The following is a 25,945-nucleotide window of genomic DNA, read 5'->3' on the forward strand; positions in this document are numbered from 1 at the left end:
GACGGCACGTTTAATTGATCATTTATTTTATTAAAAACTATATAGATATTGTTTAGTTTGCCGGGACTTATTTTATCGAAGTTACTTTAAGCATGATTTACATTTTTGCATATTTATACCGAGTTTTTAAAATAAGATGAATCATCAGATTTCATGTCTAAAACTCAACCGTCATATATTTAAAAGAAAAGGGATGAGTATTTGTTAGGTTTATCAGTGTTATGTGTGCTAGATGCGCAGATTGCCGTGGAAATGCAAATGCTTGCCTGGCTCATCAGTTATCCGCCGTTTCCTGTTGCATTTACATCTGACCATGCTGTACTTACTTACGTTTTTCGTCTCAAAATAAAAAAAAACTATAAAATATCGACAAAATATAAGAACCTACTGTGAATTGGAACAAATTCTACTATTGTGAATTTCCTGTCATTGGGACGCATATTACTATTATAAATTTTCTCCGTCTCAAATTGTAAAAACCTAATATTGGATGAGATACATCCTATGAAAGATAAAAAAATTCTGATTTTTACAGTTATTTAATGGAAACATATCGTGTAAGTTTGAGAATAAAAAATTATCTGATTTTTACAGTTATTTAATGGAAACATATCGTGTAAGTTTGAGAATTGTGCGAGCATAAGCCGAGGAAAATATGAGAACAAGCTAGAAAGAACATATGTTGCATTTGTTCCACCTGAATAATTCTAGATTTTTCGTTGACTTTTGTGTTTGGTGGATTTTTTGTATTTTGGTCATTTTAGAAAACTTATTTTATAAACTGACTTCTAAAAAATTATAATCAAGAACAGACTTATTTTTGGTGTTAGTGACCTATGCTCTCGGTGCCACAGTCATTGTCATAGAGACTCTTGGCTCTAGTAGCTATATCGTGAAGAAGGTCAGTGCCAAAGACCTTGGCGCTAAGATCTTATTTACAAAATAAGAGACATATAAGTAATATATATATATATTCTTGGTGCTAATATGAATGGCGTCTGTGAATATGTTTTCATATGTGTATGTCCTTTTTTCTAAACTGTTTTTGCATATCCGTCCTCCTCGGTGCAAATATGTAAAATAGCACTACAAAAATCAAATAATCTTTTGTCATTCCTATTTCATTCCTAAAGGAACACTGCTCAGAGAGAGCCCTTTTACTATGAATCTAGTACGTAATTCACATGGATGCTTGGAAGTTCATCGTCCAAGCGTATTATTGCTGGGCTTGGAACGGAGAGAGAGTTTGGTTTGGACTTTGGAGAGATTTTGGTTGGGTACCCGTACCTGCTGCTGCGACGCTGAGGTTGCAAGCTGGAGCTGGTGCCAGGTGTGCCCAGCTTGTGATATGCGAAACGATGGCCTTTGCCCTGTTGTCACGGTCTGATAGCAGGTAGCTCCCAGGATATTCGGATTTGCTTAGTTTTCTATGGACCTTTGCACATGTCAAAAAATAATTCCTGTGTAAAACTTTTATACATGTATTCCTAACCGTTAAAAAAATTTAAACTATAATTAAAAATTTTTAAAGTCAATTTTAAAATTAAGTTTTAGAATTCAAATTTTCACAACGGCTTACAATGTTAAGGGTAATCGATGAGAGTGTATTGCCAGTTTTGGTACGGTAGCAGTCAAAACATGGCTCAAATATCCATTAAATCATTTGATAATTTCCTAGATTTTTTTACATAATTCCACACAAAAATATTAATAAAGTAAGGTATGCAAACAAAACAATACCGATATGCCTCTACCGGCGTTACCAAAATTTTGGCAGGATTTCTCAACAAACCAAACTCGTTACATCCCTATTTATAACAGCTTAAATTTTGATTCTTAGTGATTATAATTTTAGAAACTACTCTGTTTTAAAATATAAATATTTCTATAATTCAAATTTTATTGTACTAAAATATAATTATTTTTTAGCTACTAGTTATCCTCGTCAATTACTTCGTATTCAAAATTCATCATATTTTATCCACATCTATCATTTCACCCTCATTCATTCGCCGTTCATTAAGATGACAACTAAATAAATAATCTACAAATACTTATATTTTAGGATGAATATCGAGCTCTAACTTTTCGACGATTTGTTTTTTTAAGGTGTGGATAAAATAATCTAGAAATGCTTATAAAAAGAGAAAGCTTATTCGGAGGAGGCAAGAATTATGAAGCGGGCCCCACCACCCGGGCGCGCGAGCGAGGAGGAGAGAGACACAACAATCATACACCAGCATGGCCTGCCCCAAGCGCGGGCCCCACTCCCACGCGCCACGCCTGGCCCCACCACGTCACCCTCACTGTGAACCGGAGGATGGCCGGTCCCGCGTGTCATCGACGCCCGCGATCGCGCGTGCGTTCGCCGCCGCTGTCTGCGGGCCCGGGTGCCTGGCCGGGTGGGCCCCACGCCCCGGCTCAGGAGTCAGGAGAGGAGACAGCTCGTACACCTGGTTCGGCGGCAACAGCGGGATGGACGACTGGCCGCCCGGCAGCGGATGACGTGGCGCGCGAACCCGTCGCACGATCTGGTGGGCCCCCCACCTTTGCTTGCCCCTGTGCACCTGGGCCCCAGGAGTGACAGAGAGTGATATGAAGCCCAACTTTTTTTTAATAAAATGAATAAATGAAATGACATAAAAATAATTAATAATTATCTAAAGCTATATATATATATATGTATAAAAGTATATGTAAAAATAAATGAAATGACATAAAAATAATTAATAATTATGTAATTTTTTTTAATAAAATAAATAGTTAAACGTGTATAAAAAAATCAAAGACATCAAACCGAGGGAGTGCATGATCATTGTCATCTTTGGGTTGGATAGATCTACTGGAGATCTTCCAAAGATCGGCGCCCAAACCTGTGAACATCCTACATCCTGAACTATACCAACATGCAATTAACAAATTAACACTTCTTAATCTCCCAAAAGAGCTGCGATACGTTAATAACAAATTCAGACAGCGGTAAAAGTGCGAGAACGAGATAGCTACAGCAGATCACATCGATCTCCATCCCGTGTCCTAGGAAGATCACATATATATATATATCTCGATCAAAACCATCACATATATCTCGATCGATCATCCAGTCGTCTTTGCTCAACAAATCGAGGCAAATCAGCTGAGATCTGATCGAGAAGATCTCTGCCATTATAACAGCGGGATTAGCAGTTGAACAAATCAAAGTTAGTTTGCAATCCGATGCTGATTTGTGCTCTATTAATTTTCCCGGTCCATTAATTTGGCAGCACAAGCAAAGTTAACCTAGAACGAGGCAGGCAGCTACACACCCAATAAGCCAGCCAGCTGCATGCCACTGGGAAGCTTCCATTGTTTATACATTACCACCAGCAATTAGCCCTAATCACACATACTAATCATCGATGGATCAGATGCTTCCGACTACTGCAAAAGAAAGGATTTTTATAATATCCCCGGTCAATCCCACGCGTATCTCTCCGGTCCTTGCATGAAATATCAAAATAAGTATAGACTCCGTCCCAATATAACTATATTTATAAATTTTCATGTATAACATTGGACCGTTTGTCTTATTTAAAAAATTATGAAAAATTAAAAAATATTTACATATAAAATACTATTTATATTTTATCATCTAATAACAATAAAAATACTGATTATATTTTTTAAAAAACAACACTGGACTTTCAAGTGTTAAATATAAACTGTGAAAAATATATTTATTGTGAGATTGACGGAGTAGCATATGTCATGCATTGCCTGTAAGGATCTAGATACGATTTCTTTCCATCACACATATTCCATTAATTATTTGTTGGTTCGATCCGAGCGGTGAGCAATGTATATACAATTGCAGTTTGTTGCGTCAACTACACGAGTTGCCAGTTTGTTTAATGCGGTGTGATTAGCAGCAGTCTGAAAAAGGCAGGACAGGCCGAGAGAGAGGCACGCACGCAGTACGCATGATTGGATGGATCGATATCAAATTGCATCTACTTAATTTGATCGTTAGATCGATCGATCGATCCATCAGTGCTGGATTTATACGCAGTTGGGGCCCTGCAAATTGCGTTTCACGACATGGGGTGGGCTCCTTGAAAATGTGCCCTCACCGGACGCATGGCAACTATCATATTCACACAAGATATTAAAAAAAATACATGTGTGTAGCCCATATCTCCCTTGCTTGCTACATGGTAGATCTAGTGAATAAGAACGAGTTGAATAGTAGAGCCAAATAATAGCTATAAACTTAAATTAGATCTAATATTTACAATAGGTTAGCTATAATGCTGGTTCTAATATTTTTCCTATATATATTTTTAGCACTAATTATTTATTTAATGCATCTATATTAAAGTATATGTAAAGTTATTTTTCTCATATATCTTTCTCCTGGCATACTTCATATATATTTTATTTGATCTCCCCTTCATATGGGCTTATATATAACTGGCATGCACATTGTTATTGCTCTTGCTCTGTACATATGGGTCCAAACCGACGACGATGTAACTGATCTACCAAATTATAATTAAAAGATACTCTCTCCATGTTTTCTATATGACACCGTTGACTTTTATGTTTATATTTGATCATACGTCTTATTTAAAATATATAACTATTAATTATTTTATTATAATTTGATTTATTCTTATAGAAACTTTACGTATGACGTATAATTTTATATATTTAAATAAAAATTTTAAATAATATAAACGGTCAAGTCAATGACGTCATATAAAAAAACATGGAAGGAGAACATGGGTTGATGAGTTCGATCCCAATGTGGGTGTATTTTATTGAACACGATGCGTGCAAAAAGTCACCAACTTGTGGCAGATTGTTGGCTAGGTAGGGATCGTTCTTGGAAGTAGAAGTGAGCATAGAAAATCGCTGGAGCAGATCGGCCTGAATCTTTCTTAGGATTCATTACAGCTTAATTTGCTATATATGACCTAGCCAGCGCTTCCTCCCATGTGGCCGCGGCTAGCTGCTCCGGCGTATAAATAGCTCCAGCTGGTCGCCGTCGTTGCTGGCCACCGCACCACACTTGCATTATTATTGCTAGCTCGCCGGAGGAGATCGAGACAACGTGCAGCTGAGCTGGTTGATGGGCAGCAGCCACGCCGGCGGAGAGATGTGCATGGAAGGCGGCAGGGCGGCGGCGGGGAGGCGCGGGGGCAAGAAGCAGCAGGCGGCGGAGCAGCAGCAGCACAAGGTCGCCAAGCAGCCGCAGCGCGGGCTCGGCGTCGCGCAGCTGGAGAAGATCCGCCTGCACAACCAGATGGTCGCCGCCCTCCGCTCCGCCGGCGGCGGCGCCCTGCACGACGACGCGCCGTCTCCGCCTCCGCCTTTCGCCGCGCCTCCGGCAATGGCTGCCTCGCCCTTCCACCACCAGCACTACCTCACGGTACGTCGATCGGCATCGTTGATAATGATTAGCGCTCTTGCAAGTTGCAAGAAAACATCACGCAGCAGACGAACACAAGCTCACCTTCCTGTGTCCGTCTCTGTGGTTTGTAGGATTGCTTTGAGCCGGCGGATCACCGGAGGATCGCCGGCGTGCAGCCGTACTACGAGGGCCATTTGCCGTACAGCTCCAACCGGCTGGCGGCGGCGCCGGCAGCATTCGTGGCGTATGAAGTGAAGGGCGACCAACAATACGCGTCGTCGGGGCAGAGGCAGCCGCAGTACCACTCCTGGATGAGCTCCGGCTACGACGGCGGCCACTCCGGCGGCCGGAGCAGCACCGGTAGCTCGTCGGAGGAGCTGGATTTGGAGCTGAGATTGTAGCAGCCGTAGCCAGATCGATTAACCGACATGTTATTGCAGCATTTTTGGCTGGTCTCTGCGGTTGGATGGATCGATGAAGAATGTGTGCATGGGCGAAGCATCATGCATGCACAGATTGGAGCTAAGCTTACTCACAGTAACCAGCAATTAGCTAGTGCTAGCTTAATTGCTTCTGATAATCTGATTTGATTAGTGGTTGCTGTTGCATTGGTACTGTACTCTCTGTTATTTATGCTAGCTGAAGTAGTTAATTAGCAGCTGGCACAATTGGCTGGAATTACTGGAGATGGTGGCAGCGTCGTACGGCTCTGTAAATTAATCTGGATTAAAAGGCCCCAAGCATATTGTCTCTTCCCGTCAAATTCTTGGCCAATTATAATGAACAACCATGCGATGAGTTCCACCAACCCTTGGCTTCGTGCAGTTCAAACACATCCTGTTTACGTTTTGTCCTTTTTCAAGATGCATCTTACCCTATTTATTTCAGCTTATGATTATTAATGTAATCTAGATTATAGAAATAATCTAAAACGAATAGATCATTGTGTTTGCTTATTATAATAATCTAGAGTTCAGATTGCGTACTATAATTTGATAAGCTTCTCCGAGGATGTCTTTTCCAAGTTATTGAGTCGCTAGAGACTCACTACACCTAGACACTTGAAACTAATTTCCCATCCTACCGTGGTTTACCTACTCTAACTTACAGTAATCAGGCTTAAAAATCTAGATTATAAGTAATACTAAGTAAAAACAAATATTGCCGTTTATGCTATATTTTCATGCAGTTTTAGATTCATGTCAAGAACCAAAGAAAACAGCAGGTACAGCTAAAAACAAATGTAAGTCTACTCTCACATAACACAATTGTAACTTTCTAGGTTTGTAGAACATCTTTCTTCTTCTTTCAGTGCAGAATGCAGAAAACTCACATGCTTGCTGTTCTTGGTCCTTGAAAGTCCACCAATATAATGGTTAGGGTCTCACATAAGAAAATATACCATTGTATTGTTAATAAATATATATCATGTTCTTGCCTAAGTATTTAATTTATTTTATACACTTGGTTTCCTTCATCGGATGTGTCTTTTGTATTATACATTGATTTTACCTAACATTTTATTTTCTTAATTTTCTGGGCTATGAGGATTTGGTTTTTGGTTACTACATGCTAATGTTGTGCAAGTTAGAATGGTTCCTTTAATCACAACCAACCAACAAGTAAAATGTTAGCGGGAGAGCTAGAATATTAATTTGAATGAAGCAATCAGATGTATCAGTTGACCATCCTAAGCGAAATTTATGAAGATATCATAGGGAAGTTCGTAAAATATGCATATTTGTAACAATACTGATGATTTCAAAATAAATGTGTATTTTTTTTGAAACTAAAGGTGATTTGAACGACATATATATTTTCGCAAGGTGAATTTCACGTGCACCCTACTAGTAGTAAAATAAATAGTAATCGCAATGGCCACGGAGTACCAAAGATAATCACAATAATAATAAAATACTAATCCGGCACACCATTTTCCTTCTCGTCCCCTTCCGTGCGCGAGCCGTGCCGCGTCTCTCACTCGCCGCCACAAATAAAGGCCCCTCCACCGCCCGCCGCGACGTCGGCGCCAAGCAACAACCGCGACCGCCGCCTCCTCCTCCTCCTCCTACTACTACTACTTAGCCCAGTCGCCAAGTCGAGGGACCCCCGGGGGGGGGGGGGGGGGGGGAATCGGAGCGGAGCCGTGGAGGGGCAGGGGCATGGACCGCATCGTCGGCGGCAAGTTCAAACTCGGCCGGAAGATCGGGTGCGGCTCCTTCGGGGAGATCTACCTCGGTAAGCGTCGGGGACCTAGGGGTTTGCGGTTCGTCCACAGGGGAGGGCGCTTGGGGGTTTTACTGCGTGCCCGTGCCTCATGTGTTGTTGTTTTTGTTGTTGATGATGCAGCCACGCACGTGGACACCTACGAGATCGCCGCGGTGAAGATTGTGAGTTCTTCCCTCTCTTAGCTCCTCCTCGAAATTTTTCGATTCGGTTGCTGTTTGTTCTGCCGGACGGATTAGCACCGGTTGTTTCGATGAAAATAAAAATTTCCAGTTAGTTGGCGCTGCTCTTGGTTGTTCTAGCCTTTTAGGTTGCCGGTGATTACATTGGAGTGCTGCTAATCATGCGGTTAGAGACTTCGAAGGATCGTGGATGCAGCCTCGCTACTTACTTTTTTCCTAGTTTAGTTGTGCGGCTACTTGGCTACTAGGCGCTTGCGTGATGATGAGTGTGGATGGAGGTTGACTGGTTGGTCATGATTACGCTTGGCGTAGCGGAATTGCATTGTAGCTTCTTTAAGCAAGAGTTCTGACGGGGAACAGTACATGATCGAGCACCTAAAGTTAGTGTTGCTTCAATCAGATTTCTTCTATTGAGTAAAACCTGGTGCTTCTCTCCTGTTTGATCCCCTTGGTTCTTTGATGGCGCATACAGTACGGTTGCATGGGTCTGTCTAATGAGGCTTAAAGTTGACTAGCTCGTTTGAATTGTCAGGAGAGTAGCAAGACGAAGCATCCCCAGCTGTTTTACGAGGCAAAGCTCTACAATGCACTCCAAGGAGGAAGTAGGCCCTGTGTACATCTCTGCATAGTGCCATTGTGCACTCTGTTTTGATGAGATCGCGAGTTGATTGGAATAATTATGGAATCCAGGTGGCATTGCAAATGTTAAGTGGTGTGGTGTGGATGGAGAGGAAAATATCCTTGTCATCGATTTGCTTGGGCCGAGCTTGGAGGATCTGTTTGTCTATTGTGGCAGGAAATTCACACTGAAGACAGTTCTAATGTTGGCGGACCAGATGGTAATTGATATTGTTCATTTCTTAATTCATTTATTCCAAGACATTATGGTTAGTATGCAAAACCTTAGGAGAAAGCTAACATTTTGTCAGAAGTCCGACTACTAGTGAAACTGTGAACTTTACTTATGCAACAATTTTCATTTTGGTTAATCAGTCTAATTGAAACAAAAGGTTTATTTGATGACAATTTTAAAGTATGTCTGGATATTTCACTGTTGTCTACTTGTCTTGTTCTCTCACAATACTTACTGAACACCAAATTTCATTCTTAACAATTATACTTAGAAAGTTTCTCAATCACCAATTCACCATGCTGATTTTGAAAAAAAAAAAGAGGGGGGGAGGGTGTAGGTTTTCCTTTAACATTCATAACTTAGTTCTACAGCTTTACTCCTGCATTTTTACTTTTACCAACTCAATCCATTTTTTTTTTGTCTTTGCACGCTTTAGTTGAGCACTGTGAATGATTAACTTCAGCATTTTTTCTGTAAATAATTATGACAGATTACAAGAATTGAGTTTGTACATTCCAAAGGATACTTACACAGAGACATAAAACCTGACAACTTTCTGATGGGACTTGGTCGGAAAGCAAATCAGGTATTGAGTGTCACAATATTCAAGCTCCTCATAGGGATTAATATTCTAGCTAATTTTATTTCTCTACTTTTGATTACCAGGTATACATAATTGATTTTGGACTTGCAAAAAGATACAGGGATTCCACTACGAATCGTCATATTCCTTATAGGTACTGTTGCATTTGTAAGGTTTACTGCTTTATACTCTCGGTCCTGCTTCCTTGTATCACTAGTATATATATATCATACACTTTTATTCTAAGCTTATCGTGCTGGCTTTTTGTAGAGAAAACAAGAACTTAACTGGCACTGCACGCTATGCAAGTTGCAACACTCATCTTGGGGTTGGTAAGTTTTGACTGGTAGCTGTTAAATCATTTTGAAAATTTTGATTTTTGACATCATTGTTGTATTCAATTAACAGAGCAAAGTCGGCGGGATGATTTAGAATCTCTTGGTTATGTTCTTCTATACTTTCTCCGAGGAAGGTAAGCACTAAGCACATTTTTTCTTCTTTGTAGAGAAGTTTTTCATGATCTTCACATGTGATGAAGTGTTCTAGACCAGTATCTGGGTGCTTTGTGCTTAAATATATTTATTTACAGTGAACAATAACACTGGGCAGATGTTTTTGGTATATTTGGTTGCTAGATAAATATCACATATTAGGAAGTTTCAAGAATTTACCTTCTGAAAATTCCTTAGCTACAAATGCAGCCTTTGATCCACTTCTAAGTTCCGACTATTGTGTATTTTAAGTATGCAAGCACGCTGATTTCTAGGAAAAACTGTAGACCTCATCAGTCACCAAAACCACAAGACCAACATACCGCTTCCAATGTTGTCTGATCGGCTGATCGAACCTGATCGCCATGGCACCGATCAGGTCGATCAGACCGATTAATCGAGTCTGATCAGTACAGTACTACAATCTATGCAGTGTACTAGTGTGCAATATAAAATACAATAATAGAGGAATTATTTGACAGTTAGATGGTAATTACCTTTGAGCTTTGTTGTTTGAGGTGCCCATAACTCCAGATTCTAGTCCTATACTCCATATATTTCTAAGAGACTAAAATTCTAGTCCCATACTCCATACTAAAATTCGATGAGACTAAAGATTACCCAGCCCAACTCAAAACTCCAAAGTCACATGCTGATCGGTTGATCGCCACCCCTTCTGATCACCCGATTAATCGGACCTAATCGTTGGCTAATCGGACGATCAGGTTTCTGATTGGTTTGATCGTTTCGAATGGCCTAATCGAGGTTAGGGGACCGATCAGCCCGATTAATCGTGATTAATCGGACGATCAGATAACACTGACCGCTTCTATTAACATCAATCACTAGCAAGTAGCAACTATTTGATACTAGAAGCTGGGCACCTGCTCTTATTTTAGGACTATATATATATCCTTAAAATATGCAAAGTATTTATACAGATGATTAATGCAATATACAGTAGTTTCCTAAAGTTCTCCTGCCGTATGTTTGCAAATTTCTGTCTTATCAGTGCCATAGTTCCAAGAAAGAGAATTTTATGTCCTCTGCAGATCAGTTTATGTGCAATACCAATTATACCATAGTTTTCTTTTTCAGATCTGTGAGACACTCTTTTATGCTAACGATTTTTTAATGAACTGCTGTGTGAAGCCTCCCATGGCAGGGACTAAAAGCTGCAACAAAGAAGCAGAAGTATGACAAGATTTGTGAGAAAAAGATTTCAACACCTATTGAGGTCCATGTCTAAACAGTTGTGTCAAATAAATACAGTTTAGTTTGTTTCTGATCGACAAACACTTCTATAGGTGTTATGCAAATCCTGTCCAGTTGAATTTGCATCTTACTTCCACTATTGTCATTCCTTGACATTTGATCAGCGGCCCGATTATGCTTTTGTAAAGCGCCTTTTCCGTGACTTATTTACCCGTCAAGGTATTCCCTGTTTAAGTGGTACTATCTATGTAGAGAGTTATGTTATCCCGAGTTCCAACATATTCTAATCGATTATATGTTCCATATTGGTATCCAATACTTCATCTTTTAATAGGCTATGAGTTTGATTATGTCTTCGACTGGACTGTGTTGAGATATAAACAAGGCCAAAAGGTTCAGGTATCATCATGGGTAAAAATATCCTATTTTTTCTTTAAAAAAGTCTACTTTAAGTTTTGCTTGTTGCCATTTGCAGCATGTTTTAATTTACCTGCAGTCTGTTATTTATCAATTTTCTCAGCTGTGATGCCATCATCATATATTGTATTTTGGGCCTTGGGTGTTAATCTGGCACTTGTGTCACTAAACTTCAAAATGTTAAGTCATGTATGCAGTTGGTTGATATTTGCTAGCTTTATCCGATTATCAATTTTGTGTATTTGATATGGTAATAATTTTCCATAAAGGGTCATATTATTGCCACACTAGTGCCACATGGATGTTAAATTCTAGTAATAAAATCATCAAAATTGAAATGGAAAGCCAAAGGATTTAGCCATGTGGAGCAAATTGTGCCATCACTTAGTTGAGGTGTTGAGTTTAGTGAGACATGTTGCAACTATCTAGGATTCATTTATAATGTCTTTATAAATATTTAGATATTTTTACAACCTTCATGTGTTCTAATAATGTGCATTCAGTTAGGCATTTATGTTTTCTTTATTTAGGTACTCCCTTTGTTTTTTTATTTGACACCGTTAACTTTTAAATCTACGGTTGGTTGTCTGTCTCATTCAAATTTTTATCCAAATATACAAAATTATAAGTCATGCTTGAAGTTCATATAGTAATAAATCAAATCATAACAAAATAATTAATAATTATATGAATTTTTTAATAAGATGAATGATCAAACATAAACCTAATAGTTAACGATGTCAAATAAAAAGGGGCAATTTTGTTCTTATTCATGTTTTGATGTCTAATATTGATTTTGCTCCTGTTTTTAGGGTTTTCATTTTTACACCTGGTTTTACGAACTGAAGCCACAGTTTGCCCCTCTTTTGGATAGACAATAGCAACGATTTTAAGTCAGCGATAAAAGTACATTTTAGCATTACTCGGGATTTTCATTTTTATGCATGTTAATTTCTACAAGTATATGGTACAACATGTACTACTTGATTCGGAATGGAGGGAAAAAATGCAATTGATGAAACAAACAGGGATAAAAAAAAAATCCTGAGTGAGGCTAAAAAGGTACTTTTATCATGGACTTAACATTGTTACTATTGTTCGTCCAAAAGAGGGGCAAACTATGGCTTCAGTTCAGAAAAAAAAACTAGGGAAAAAAAATGAAAACCCTAAAAAAACAGCGGCAAAATCAATTTACACACCAAGAGAAAATAGGGGTAAGAACGAAATCGTCCCAATAAAAATAGCGGAGTATTTTTTTTATTGTATGTTTCTTTGGTTCATGGGACTCATGTTGGGTTTTATTTCTAGCCTACCACTACTAACTTGGGTTTGACAGTTGCTGTTGTTATATTTGGTACAACGTTTATTGGTTCTGGAAAACCACAAAAGCTGTGGTCTATTTAAGTGATGGCATGACTTTTTCATGGTCTGTTTGTAGCATGGTTCTGGGGCGACTATTACAAGAGCAATCCCTGGAGACCTTGATAAACAAGCTGGTAAAAGAATTTTATGCCCTTCCATAATTAGATATTGAGTTCATAACCTGTTTGAATTTGTAGTCCATATTCTAGAAAATGTATGAAAATGGCTTGATAATATTTCTTAAAATATATAACTTCTTGGATGGCCTTGTGATTACTAGGTCTAGGTGTAAATGGTGCTTTCCATCATAATGGAGCCCGGGAGCAGACAGGCCCAAGCCATCTGGCAGGGTCAGCTGCACAGTTGCAGGTGAAACGGGCAACTGAGGGAGGTCCCTACCCTAACATTCAGCGTACTGAGAATGTTGTAAGTCTACTAGACTACTGGAGTTCTTACATGCAACTTGCTTTTTTTTTTTGTTTGGAAAATAGTTGTATTGATACTTATTCACTTGCATGAGATGTAATTATGATCGCTAGGTTTGTTTTAATTGCTTCTTTGGATGACAGTTCATTCCAGTTTCTGCAATTGTGGAATTTGAAGCACAGGTATATAGTGTGGAACACTAAAACATTAGTGTAGTGGTATTAATTGTGCAAGTATGATGAAATTAAAGTTTATTTTGCAGTATTTGGCCATTATCTACTGCTCTTTGTAATGTGTTTATAGCTGTGCTTAGGGAGTAAATTAGCAGAGGTGCAACAAAGTAGCTTCATATGTTGTTAATTAGCATTGTTATATCACCCTTATGGGTTATTTTCTGAAATTGGTGCTTTGACTTCCTATGAATATTATAGTTGCTCATGTATAGAAGAAATGACTTTGTTGTATGTGCAGAACCCATAGTTTCACACAAATGATATGTGCATTTACCCTCCTTTTGTTAATTTGTTAAGTCATCATTTGTTCATAAGATGGTTAATATCTTAAATTTCAGGAACAAGACATGACTTCCAGAAAAGCGCATCTCACAGCATCTGTTCTACCTGGTGCCGAATGGAGAAAAGATGGTGACTCAAGACAACTAGGGCAGCTTGACGTTTTACATCAGAAGCAGAGTTTTGTAAGCAATACTGGCTCATCTAGTGGCCGGTTTCCAACATTCCTGTATGACTCTCCTGCAAATTGAGAGGTAAACTTCTAACGATAGACTTTTACTTGACTTGTTCTTTGTTGTTCCTTACAAATTTATGATTCGAAATAGGTCATCTATCATGAGGCAATGAGGAAATACTCAGAAGATGTTCCATCTCTTTTCAAGTGGTTCAGAGTCATGCACGGATGTACAACAGTCAATTAGCATCATGACGCGTAATGTAGGTTAGTAAGGTGGCTGTAGATGCGTTTGATGATGATGCTACCTGCTAATTATGCAAGGTTCGCTCGCTGTTGTGATGAATGACCCAGCTGGTTGTTTAGACTGTTGCTTAAACATTTCATTGTTACAGGACTCAGTGACATGTAAATTGTTTATATGTTAATAGATATATGGTATGGGCATATTGCAATATTGTTGATGCAGACTTCTCTATTATGCACCATCTATACAATTTAATTTCTTGAAGCTAGCAGCGTTTTCTGAACTATTTTCGGCATTAGGTACTGAAGATGTTCAATATCTGAAAAGGGGCATACTTAAGTTCGTGGAAATTCCTGGGAAATTTTTAGTAGGTGATTTATATTTGGTGTAGATTTTGCTTCATAAATTTACATTTAGAAATGGTCATGTTGAGTTTCTCAGATATGATGCACCATCATCAGGGCATGGTGCTGCAAATGCTCTCCCTTGGGCTTCTCTCCTATTAACCTTCTGATCAGCCAGAAAGGACAAAAGCAGTGGCACTGGGTGATTAAGGAATGAGCCAACACCAAAGAAGATATTCATATATGAAGTCATTTGAGCTGGTATGGCCTCTTCTCAGTTCAGTCTTGCTTTGTAAGTTACAGACTTCTTTTCATTCTGGGGAAGCATCTACATTTATGTCTCTCTCATGAAATTATATTGTACCAAAAAAAGATCTGTTCGTATGTATGTTTGTTGAAAGAATTGGAGTTCCTGAGAAGGTTATGTATTTTATTTTCAGAGCATTTTTTCTATTCTTGAGGAGGTACTATGAGGTACCACTGTTTTCTATGTAAAATTTAGTACCTTCTAGTATCTAAGGTATCAAGAGATACTAAATTTTATATAGAAAATAGTGGTACCTCCTGATATCTTCTCAGGATGGTAAAATTGCTCTTGTTTTCATCATACTAGCCCTCCTTTCAGTTAATCATATTTTGTGATATATAGAGACAACTGTTCTCAATGTTACCTATATTTCCAGTCAAGTTTGTTATGATGTCTTTCATACTTCCGGAATAGTATGCAGCTTCGAAATTTTTGATAGCAAACTTATTTTAGAAGTAAATTAACTCATTTGATGATAAAAGTTGTGTCAAACTTATCACGTACATGAGAGTTCCGTCTATACTACTATAAATACAAGTTTATAAGTCGGTCTAAGAGGGGGTACTGTCAACCACAGAATTATGCCGGATTGATATTATTGAACAAAGTTCAATCACAGTTAGCATCAGATCTCGTGTTATTTGTTATCAAAGGATTGTATGGGTGCATCATGAACAGCTATAATGGTTTAGGCCCTCTTTGATTCAAAGAAAATTTATAGGTATTTTAGAGGATTTTATTCTTATAGGAATTTTTTTTATAAAACTCTTGGAATCAAAGGAATAAACCCTATGAAATTCCTATGAAATGCCCCTTCCTATACAAGTTTTGGAAAAAATTTAACAAGAGGTGGAACCCTCATGGAAAAATCCTTTAAATCTTTCTCTACTTAAATTACTGTATTTTTTCTGTGGTCCAGTCAAAATCAAACAGTCATTCCTATGTTTTTTATATGTTTTGCAATCCTTTGATTTATACTTATATTCCTATCAGAATTTTATGTTTTCCTATTTCTCCATTTTTTTTTATTCTTGTAATTCAAAGGGGCCTTAACCTTGTTGTGAGCATAGAAGAATTTTTTTCTTTGATTTCATTATACTAATATTTTATTTGATGCAGCTTTGATGTCATTTCTTTGCCAGGTTCGCTGCTTGGTCCACAACTCTGCTGTTGAGTCTCCTTGATAAACTTGTGTCAGGTTAGGTGATTCATTTTTTGGCAGCTCCAGGTTTCTGTACCATAAACAAGGTCACTTGCAGTCTTGTCATGTGGTGAAATTTGGTCTATAGTCCAACAATACCTGGGTTCTGTTAATTCTAGTGCGATATCAATACATTAATCATATCTCCAGATATGCAACTAAACCATCCCTATGTAGTAACATACCAGTACTGTAACTTATTTGTTCAATTGTCGATGATTTTTCTCATTTTTTGCATTATTAATCATCTTCTGCCCACGGTTAAACTTAGATATTCAGTATTTCAATCAAATATGAGAGGAATCCTTTATCTACATATCAAGCATTCATGACTGAGAATATGCGTTGCTGACAGGGACGACCTTACAAGAGCCCGTCTTTTGGTACGTATCAATGTATGCTGCTCACTACTTTCCAGTGTAACCTCTGAGTATTAGCGTTTATTCGTCAATGCTGCTCTTGATTGTGTTACTCGCCGTTTGGATCATTTCCAAGTTCCATGATAGTGGTTTGCCTTGTAGTACATTGGTACTTGCACCACTAATGCATATTCTGTTCTTTTGTTCCCATGTCCTTTTGTCTGTGATTATAAAACACAAAGATGAGGCGATGTTTTTTCTCCCTCTTTCCCTTGTGTTAATGGACATGTATTTTGGGTTTTGTCGGGCAAACACCACCTTGCACTACTGCGAGACTGCCAAAAGCGTCTTTTCACTAACTATGTAGTGTCACTTTAATCTTTTGTTACACGAATGGCTATAATGATGTACTTGCTTTATGAAGTGTTTATTCTTTTGCTATGTAAAAGAAAAGTAAGGGAAGAACAAAGCATTAATGTTTCGGCAGGTGTAATACTGCAATTTAGCTCAGTAAAAGAAGCATTATTTCAAATTATTTCAAGTGCAAAACAAGTTGCCTCCTGCAACTTACACCATATATTTTTCGCTTATGCTTATGCTTATAAGACTAAATTTAAATTTTTAACTTTAAATTTAGAGTTAATTTTGAGATTTTTCACTATAGTTTATTTTTCTAGCCTTGACTTTTAGATTAACAATATGTATATGAAAGTTCTATTCATATATTATTTTTCGTTTACAAAATGTCATTAAGCTTTTTTATGAAAAACAAAAAAAATCACCCACTTGATGTTAGAAAGCACATTTAGGTAGGACACCATATGGTCCATACCATAATTTGCTGATCACTGAACTTAGGAAATACGAGTAACAAGCTAAAGCTTATTTTCAGACTTGATGTGATAGCCAACAGCATGATGAGCTGATGACATATCTAAACAAGAAAACATTGTGGTAGATTTAATCTCTACGTTGCTGTTGGAGTGGAGCTTATCCTCGGCGAAAACCATTAATTAGTCTGCTCTGGGCACACCAAAATTGAGCAATGATTAAAAAGGAAACACACCGCTCCTTAGTGCATTGCATCATAAGCTCTAATCGCCACAAACTGTCTTATTCTTTTTTTTTTCTTTTTACTAAAACTCTGCAGCTTTCTATTCTGAGGAACCTAGGAGGCTAGAGGCATTACCCAAGTAATCCCCTTTTTAAGAGCAGGTTCAACCGGGTGACAGAAACAGACTACAGTTCATAACTTAAATTTACAGTGAGTTGGAGTAGTGAAGAAGAAAGAGAAACATGCTATAAATCTATAGCTAGCTGCAACATAAACTCTATCGGTTGGGTGCACTAAGGTATCGATGTTTTAGATGACATGATAATTTTTAGAGTTTCAGTTAGGATAAAGAGATATGGATCCGGATCTTTGCAAATATGCTATTTGTCATGCTCCAGCTTCTGGATATTGGTTCGGTGAAACTTGCTTGAGTCAAACTAAACACACTAGATTTTATTTTTTTTCTAAGAGATGGAATACGTGGATTTACTCTAGAGAGTAGAGCTACTTTTTTTTTTCTGGCCCATAACTCTAGATTCATTTCAGATTTGGAGCTCTATCAAACAACGCTAAATCTCGAAAGGTTTCAAAGAAATGCTCAAGTCTAAACTAGACCTTCTCTGTATTCTTTGGAGAACTAATGCCCACAATTATGGTAGATACGTTCTTGACATCATCGTCGTTGCAACAGAGGTGATAATCCCATTTGGGTTCTTTTTTTCCCAACGGAAGTAAAAAAAATCATTATATTCTTTTGCACATAGCATGATAATCTATACAGAAAAAAAAACTCATATAACTGCTATAAATCACAAAAATGCTTGGTTTGTTGGAGAATTCACAAATAGAACGTCCAGGGTAGGTTCAATCAGTATCCTGTTATCCTGTCACCAAAGAAGATCCACGATAAGGTTCTCTTCACTCGATGAACAGAACCCGGATTGCAAGTGGAATGATTTGTCTTTAAAAAAATTTGGAACACATTTCTCTGATTAACAAGAGAGGAGAGGAAGAAAAAAAGGAGACCTGAATCATTATCTTTCTTTTTGAACTGAGGAATCATTATCTTTCCGTAAGCAAACCAATCATGAAACCGTCTTTTGCATTACAACTCCCCCAACTGTGCGATGTGATTTGATTAGGCGCTAAATTTGTCGCTAATTATGAGCTAGTTGGGGGGTAAATCATCATAAGGCTGCCTAATTATAAACTGTAATGCGCTTGTTGGTATCTTGGGGTTTGCCCATTCCTCTTTCTTTCTGAAGTTCTAGATGATACTATACTCATATCATGGGCACTGCATTTTTTTTGTGTTGATACCAATGATTCAGATCATGCGCACGTAAGATAAGAGCATCATCACCCAATTATATACAGTAGCCGTAGTGTTGGTACGTAACCACCAGATGATACCTCGTGCTTTGCTTCATGATATATAAATAAATATATGTTAAATATGTTAAAATAATACATGAATATACTTTGAAATAATGGATAAATATACACTGAAATATTATAAAATAGTAAAGAGGATGACGATTTGATATTGTTGCATATTAACCATTAGAATATAATAAATTATATATGATGCAATATGATTACATTAACTTTAAATATAATTGTTGCTAATGGGTTACGACATGTCATATTTACACGTGGAACTTATGTAACATGCTTGTATGAAGTTTAAATATAATAGTTGCTAGCAGATGATAATTTGATATGTGTGCATGTTGAGTTTTATAGCTAGTGGATAAAAACTATATAGGAAGAATTAGATATGCCGACTTGCCGAGCATTTGATCCTGAGTGAAAAGACCCAATTATATATTCTATGTTTTCCTCCGTGTATTTTAATAGATGATAATTCTTAACTTTGTAGTACTCGTTTGACTATTTGTCATATCTGAAAGCTTGCGTAATTTCATGCCTTTGTTGTGATTGACTTTATTACTAAATATATTTTAATTGTAACTTATATTTTTATACATTCGCATAAACTTTTTGAATAAGACAAGTGATCAAAGGTGTATTAAAACGCTAACGGCGTCATCTATTAAAATATTGAAGTAGTATATGGTAAATCATTTTTATTTTTCTAAGTTAAATCTTTTTGACTAAGCTGATAGAAAAATATAGCAAAATCTACAACACCAAATTAGTTTTATTAAATCTAACATTGAATATATGTTAACACCAAATTAATTTTATTAAATCCAACATTGAATATATGCTGATAGTAGATTTATTTTGTGTCAAAATATTAATAGATTTTCTATAAATTTAATTTAAAAGAAAATCAAAACATGTTACAACCAAGGGAGTACATGCCTTGCTCAGTTATTCCTGCAACAATAAAACAACACTGCATTGCTCAAACCAAAAGGCACAAGACACCAAGGGCTCCATAGTAGAGCACACTAGAAGGACAGTCCACTCTTCCAAAGGCAAACTTTGAGCTCTTTTGTAGAGATGCCATGGAAATAAAAAAAGAAAAGTGACTTGATTAGAACCCACTAACTATTGCATAATCCCTTAAGAACAATTACCAACATTGCCTATCCACCTTGTCTTTTCCTATCTCCCATAAATAGGACAACCTGACAGTGTCCTCCCTCTATACTTGTCTCAACTTTGAGTTGCTTCTGACAGAGAGCTTATAACTTGATGCTAGTGATCTTCATCCTAACTTAAAACTCATCAACTCATTCTCCTACCAAAACTATCTTCTACCATCTTCTAAGTGTGTGTGTGTGTAAGTGTTCTAAAAATTCCACTTTCTGATTCTTCTCCTTAATTTGTTCTGATATATACTCACTTTTAGCTGCAACTCATTCTTGTTTACTTGTTTCTACTAAACATAAATCCTACTGATGAAATATTAACTTGTTTGACATGTAAATTTAAGCTATGATTACCAGACACTAATCACACAGAGGCTTTGCTAATTTCCTCCACGCTCTTCAGGCAATGGAGCAATGCCAGCAGCAGCAGCAGCAGCAGCAGCAGCAGAAGCAGCAGAGCAATGGGCAGCAGCTACAGAGACTGGAGGGCATCGAGGAAGAAGGCGACCCGGCCGAGAAGTGGCCGCCGACGACTGTCCGGCCGCCGGAGACGCCGACGGAGACGATGGAGTTCCTCGCGAGGTCGTGGAGCCTGTCGGCCGCGGAGATCTCCAAGGCCCTCAAGGTCCTCAGCGGCAAGTGCGTCTCCGACGGCGTCCCCGACGCCGGTGACAGGAAGGAGCAGAGGTCGCCGGTGCAAGTGGACGGCCGCCGTCATGAGCAGACGAGCAAGGAGAACGTGCCGCGCCGTGGTGCGTCGTGGCAGAGAACAGATGCGCCGTCGTCGATGGCGGCGCAGGGAGGAGAGGCGGGCGGCGCGATGAGCCCGCCCATCTCTCCCAGGGCCAACCTGGACGTGAAGCTTCTCCGGGCGTCGGCGGCGGCGACGACGGGGAGAGGAGGGGGCAAGACGACGATGGGCACGTGGATCAAGGAGCAGAAGGAGAGGAAGCGCGCCGAGGCGCGGTCACGCAACGCGCAGGCGTACGCGGCGACGTCCGTGGCCGGCGTCGCGGCGGCGGTGGCCGCGCTCGTCGCCGGCGCGGTGTTCTCTCCGCCTCCGGAACGCCCCAAGAGCGGCGGCGCCGCACCTCCCCCCGCCGCCGCCCCGGGCGCGAAGACGGCGGCGGCCATCGCGTCGGCGGCGGCGCTGGTGGCGTCGCACTGCGTGGAGATGGCGCAGGCGATCGGCGCCAGCCACGATCAGATCCTCGCCGCCATCCAGTCCGCCGTGAACGCGCAGACCAGCGGCGACATCATGGCGCTCACCGCCGGCGCCGCCACAGCCCTGCGCGGCGCGGCAATGCTGAGGGCGAGGCTCCACAAGGAGATCCACGCTGCCGCTCTCCCCGCCGGCGGCGGCGGCGACACCACCACCAGAGAGCCCGAGAGAGACACGTCGCCCTTCGTCTTCGTGTCCAGAGGCGGAGAGCTTCTCAAGCGCACAAGACAAGGCAAGATCTTTTACTTTCCCATCAAATCAAAAAAAAGAACCTAAATTTTCGTCGAGTTCATCAAATCCAATCCAAACAACAACGCATGCATCAACTGCAGGCATACTCCACTGGAAGCTGGTCACCGTCTACATGAACTCCAGCCTGCAGGTGATCATCAAGATGAGGAGCGCCCACATGGCCGGCACCTTCATCAAGACCAAGAAATGTAAGACGTGTTCATCAAAAACCAAACCTGCAGGAGTCGTTCGATCACGCGGCCATTACCGATGATGTGTTTGTTGCTGATCGCGTCTTCCTCGCAGTCGTGGTGCTCGACGTCTGCTCGGAGATCCCGGCGTGGGCGGGGCGGGAGATCGAGGACGGGAGCCACCGGAGAGGCTACTTCGGGATCAAGACGGTGGAGAGGGTGATCGAGTTCGAGTGCAGGAGCAAGTACGAGCAGCACAAGTGGGTTCTGGGCATCACGGAGATGCTCAACCGCCGTGACAGCATCAAAAATTGATGCCCGTGTAAATGCTTTCAAGAAAGAAATTTTAAAGAACTTGTCTGATCTGATTTGTGTGGGAGGATTCGTAGTGAAGATTCCAGGTTCTCTGTTAACTAAGAATTGGTATTGCAACTCGTTAGAACTAAGCACCCTCTTGCATATAAGAATCTTTCACTAATATGTCAAACCAGACAAGCAGGGAAATTCCCATCTCAATCGATGACCAAACGGCACGTCACTCTTTTCTGATAATCCCAGTGATGTAGCAGGACAGAATTAGCAGTGCAGAGTTTCTTCACGTCCATGACCAAACTTAAAATAAGACGAATTGTTAAATCTAGATGCCAACAACATCAAATAAAGGAAAACAGAGTATTATGAGTTGCTTTCAGTTGTCCTAAGTAACTTTTATTTTAAGTTTAGATAATTTATATAAAAAATTACTACCATCCACAACACCTAATCAAATTCACTATCAACTAGTATATTTATTAATAAAAATGTTGGTATATTTTTTGTATAAACTTAGAACAAATATAAAGTGGCTTATGGAACAGAAGTGCACATTTACTTCATGAAACAGAGTTAATTGAGGATATATCAAATATAACGTTGTAATTGCATAGTTAATTGAGGATATATCAACACTGTACCTTATTCATGTCACGGAGTTATCAATTAAGCGTTAGATGCACCTTCACCGTATCAAGAATTCAGGATACAGATAACACCGTGCCTCATTTTTAGTTCCTGCTTTTTATATTCATTTTGGATTTTTATTATAGTTTATTTTCATATCGTTGTTTTTATATATCTAGGAACACATATATAAAAATTTTATTCATAAATTATTTTTTATTTATAAATATAATCTTTGATGTTTTTTTAAAAAGAAACAACTGGCCGGACCGTTTTAAAGAAAAATAACACCGTTTCAAAGACTAATATGAGTATCTGCTTATATCTTTTCGTAAATTTAAATTTTCAACCTTAAATTTAAAGGTAATTTTATGGTTTTTTCAACCAGAGTTTATTTTCCAGCCCTAGCATCAAAACAAATATTTACATAAAATTTTTATTTCTAAATTATTTTTCATTTATAAACATGTCATTTAGCTTTTTTCATGAAAAAAATAAAACAGTCACTCCTTAAGCTTTAAGAACAATTTACTTGTGCTGATTGTCTTAATTCTTTCTTCAGCAGTTGATCCTAAATAGATGCAAAAGGACCATGACAAATTTATATAACCAAAATTTGACATAAACTGAAAACCACACAGATATATAGCCAACATTCATGACCACAAGTCAAGGTATCTTAAGAGACTTTAGCAGGTTGCCAAGCCTCTGGTTCATGGGCATCAAACACCAAAACTACCGCAAAAAGACCATGACAAACTTGTGGGATATAGGAAAGCAAAATCTAATCGAAGAGGGAGAATCCAAGGTCATCTTCACTTTCTTCCTTCTCCTCTTCCTTCTTCTCCTCGGCTTTGGGGGCCTCGGCGGCAGCTCCACCAGCAGCAGCACCACCAGCGGCAGCACCTCCACCAATCGCAGCACCACCACCAACGGCACCAATGATCACCTGTGTGAGAATTCAAGTCAGGACTACAAAATTGGTTACAGCCTTACAGGAAATGGTATGACACACATGCACGTACAGTTTGGACTGATACTCATGTCCTTGATACTACACAAATAGTGACGTGCTAAGTTACCAATGGCTAGAATTGACTTTGCATACCTCCTGAGTCCTGATGTAAATCAGGAACAAACAGCAAGTGAAGCAGCAAAAATCCAATATACTAAATGTATATAATAAAAATTAAAGGTTAGGCTAGACAAATAGGGGGTGATTGTTTGGCTTTTCTAGCGGCATATTTAAAAACAAAAAATTAATTTATCAATAAAAAGATTATATATGTATTCTTAGCGATCTAAATAGCTAAAGCTAGAAAATAAACTTCGGTGAGAAAACCCCAAAATCAACTCCAATTTAAGGTTGAAAATTTAAATTTTGGCTTACAAACATAAGCATAAGCGAAGAGATGGGGGTGTAGTTGCCACATAACTATATCCCCTGTGCGAACACCAAAACAGCTGGACATTGATATAGCATATAGCGAATAAGCTTGCCTCACTAAAATACATAGTATGATGCTGAAGGCAATGTTGACCACATAATCACAACAGTTTAACCACTGTACTAAACTAGCATTGTGATTGCGGTAAATGCAAATTGATACACTAAAATTCCGTGTTAAATGCAAATTGCAATCATATACAATCGAGGTCAGATCACCAAACATCAACTGAACATAGCACAGTTTACCCGTCGATGCCAAATATCTGACACAATAGCAGCTATTTTAAGATCTATAGTAACAACTAACACACGAATTAAAAGAGGTAGTACTCCATTTCTAGATCAGGACGACGAACGCGGACCTGGAAGACGGCGGAGCTGGGGGTGACCATGGCGAAGGAGGACTGGACTCCCGCGGCGGAGTCGGCGGCGGACGCGGCGGCGACGAGGCGGCGCTGCAGCTCGTAGTGGGTGGCGGCCGAGGCCTCGAGCTCGCCCTTGAGCTGCTTGGCCGTCCACTCGTCGCCGGAGCTCCGGCACACGAAGGTGTACACGCCCATGACGCCTCTGCGGCGGCGGCGGCGGCGGAGGAGGCTTCGTGAAGGTTGGCGGCGAGGCGAGGCGAGGCGATGTCGAAGCCCTAGTGTGCGGGATCCCGAGCTTATGTAGTGGGGGCGCTTCTGGGCTTTCCTGGGCCGGCTTGGAAAAAGCCCATGATGGAACGTTTACTAATCATGGGCCCGGCCCACGTCGCGACTTGCGACACGTCGGCTGTCTCCGTCTTCGCCGGCGACCACCGCTGGGCATGGCGCCTCCTCCACCCTTCTCCGTCTGAGCCGCAGATCATGTATGGCCACCATCGGAGTTCTCGCATGCTGTCTCCGACTCCCCGCCACCACGCATTGGTTACGGCCGTCATTGGGGGCGGAGCTAGGTAGAGCCCAGAGGGTCTCAGCACTCAGAAAAAATTTTAACTACAATTTATTAAATTAATTTTTAAATTTAATTTAAAGCAAAAAAAATAAAAAAAAAATGGTATCATATATATTTTGTTCTAACTCAGCCCTCACCGCCGTGGTGGCCGCAGCACCGGGCCAAGCCAGCCGCCGTCTCCACCAACCTCGCTCGCATGTGCCACGGCAATATCGGCCACATACTGTCCTTGACATTTGGAAGCAAATTTGTTTTGTTTCGGCATGTCAGGCAATGTCTGCTAGTTGGCTGCAGTTTCCTGTGTAAAACGATTTCATCATTTCGTTTCGTTTGTGATTAATTTTAGATGTTTTCATTGTAACTTATTTTGTAATATTTACTTTATAGCTCACATATGAACACGCGTATAAATGCATTCGATGAAAACTAATCGAACATTCGAAACTGAAGTTCGGTGGCTATCCAGCAACTAAACTGCACGCGCAGTTGTAAACCGGGGACCAGTTGACCGGGCGGACAAACTGATGAATGAGTCGGGGGATAAGCTTAAATCTAGAATTTTGCTTAATTGGGCTTAGCTAATTTGATATTGAGTTTAGACGTGCATTTGGACTTTTGGTATTTATTAAAATATTTAAAAAATAAAAAATATATCATGTTCATCTTTAGTATGTATCCGGACCCAAAATCTGAATGCATTCAAGGCGAGCACTTTTTATTCTACCGTACCTGTAGTGGAAATTTGATATTTTGATTCTTTTAAAAAACTTATTTTACTAGATCTTTAAAAAAAACTTACGGTACAAATGGATTTTTTTGACCACGGCGACGTTATTGGCGTCATCATTTAAGTCATAATGTTATGCTCATGTGGTTATAATGTTATGCTCATGTGGTTACAGTACAGCACCAATATTATTGGCGATGTCCTATACAACGACGACGACAATAACGTTGGCACGGTAAAAAAATTCGTGCAATAAGTTTTTTTAAAACTCTATTTATAAAATAAGTTTTTTTTAAATAAACTAAAATGTCAAAATTGCAAATACTTGTATCGGTTCTTCCT

At 39.5% G+C, this 25,945-nt stretch overlaps 4 protein-coding genes across 12 annotated transcripts; 3 read left to right on the forward strand and 1 right to left on the reverse strand.

Annotated features, from left to right (window-relative positions):
• Nucleotides 1-5,110: 5,110 nt before the first annotated feature.
• On the forward strand, nucleotides 5,111-6,191 carry LOC107305592 (protein SPEAR3-like). Its single transcript, XM_015843726.2, has 2 exons — nucleotides 5,111-5,410; nucleotides 5,524-6,191. Exons 1-2 carry the CDS (start codon nucleotides 5,111-5,113, stop codon nucleotides 5,791-5,793), a joined length of 570 nt encoding a protein of 189 aa, XP_015699212.2. The 3' UTR covers nucleotides 5,794-6,191.
• A 1,130-nt stretch (nucleotides 6,192-7,321) lies between these two features.
• Nucleotides 7,322-16,684, forward strand: LOC102702788 (casein kinase 1-like protein 4). Of its 9 annotated transcripts, none has more exons than XR_005811374.1 (18): nucleotides 7,322-7,630; nucleotides 7,742-7,782; nucleotides 8,333-8,402; nucleotides 8,491-8,639; nucleotides 9,144-9,239; nucleotides 9,320-9,390; nucleotides 9,507-9,568; nucleotides 9,645-9,708; nucleotides 10,880-10,964; nucleotides 11,035-11,161; nucleotides 11,277-11,353; nucleotides 12,798-12,855; nucleotides 13,002-13,147; nucleotides 13,719-13,913; nucleotides 14,381-14,448; nucleotides 14,543-14,686; nucleotides 15,852-15,930; nucleotides 16,289-16,684. XR_005811374.1 is itself a non-coding variant. In XM_006643883.3 (15 exons), exons 1-14 carry the CDS (start codon nucleotides 7,555-7,557, stop codon nucleotides 13,908-13,910), a joined length of 1,314 nt encoding a protein of 437 aa, XP_006643946.1. In that variant the 5' UTR covers nucleotides 7,325-7,554; the 3' UTR covers nucleotides 13,911-13,913; nucleotides 13,986-14,289. The 9 variants fall into 9 exon arrangements, 3 of the variants coding, with proteins under 3 accessions (XP_006643946.1, XP_006643947.1, XP_006643948.1); XR_005811373.1 differs by having other exon boundaries at nucleotides 15,875-15,930; XR_005811370.1 differs by lacking the exon at nucleotides 16,289-16,684 and having other exon boundaries at nucleotides 14,381-14,452; nucleotides 15,875-16,183.
• Nucleotides 14,004-22,080, forward strand: LOC102701044 (VAN3-binding protein-like). The gene is given in 7 exon segments (XM_040528797.1): nucleotides 14,004-14,064; nucleotides 15,908-15,958; nucleotides 15,961-16,003; nucleotides 16,289-16,316; nucleotides 20,314-21,364; nucleotides 21,465-21,572; nucleotides 21,670-22,080. Coding segments are annotated over 7 exon segments (1,542 nt in total). The 3' UTR covers nucleotides 21,870-22,080.
• Nucleotides 22,081-23,115: 1,035 nt separating this feature from the next.
• On the reverse strand, nucleotides 23,116-24,574 carry LOC102703723 (60S acidic ribosomal protein P3-like). Its single transcript, XM_006643887.3, has 2 exons — nucleotides 24,306-24,574; nucleotides 23,116-23,442 (listed from the first exon to the last, which is right to left on the reverse strand). Exons 1-2 carry the CDS (start codon nucleotides 24,501-24,503, stop codon nucleotides 23,278-23,280), a joined length of 363 nt encoding a protein of 120 aa, XP_006643950.2. The 5' UTR covers nucleotides 24,504-24,574; the 3' UTR covers nucleotides 23,116-23,277.
• Nucleotides 24,575-25,945: the final 1,371 nt, after the last annotated feature.

This window comes from Oryza brachyantha, chromosome 1 (genome assembly GCF_000231095.2).
Source record: "Oryza brachyantha chromosome 1, ObraRS2, whole genome shotgun sequence".
NCBI lineage: Eukaryota > Viridiplantae > Streptophyta > Magnoliopsida > Poales > Poaceae > Oryza > Oryza brachyantha.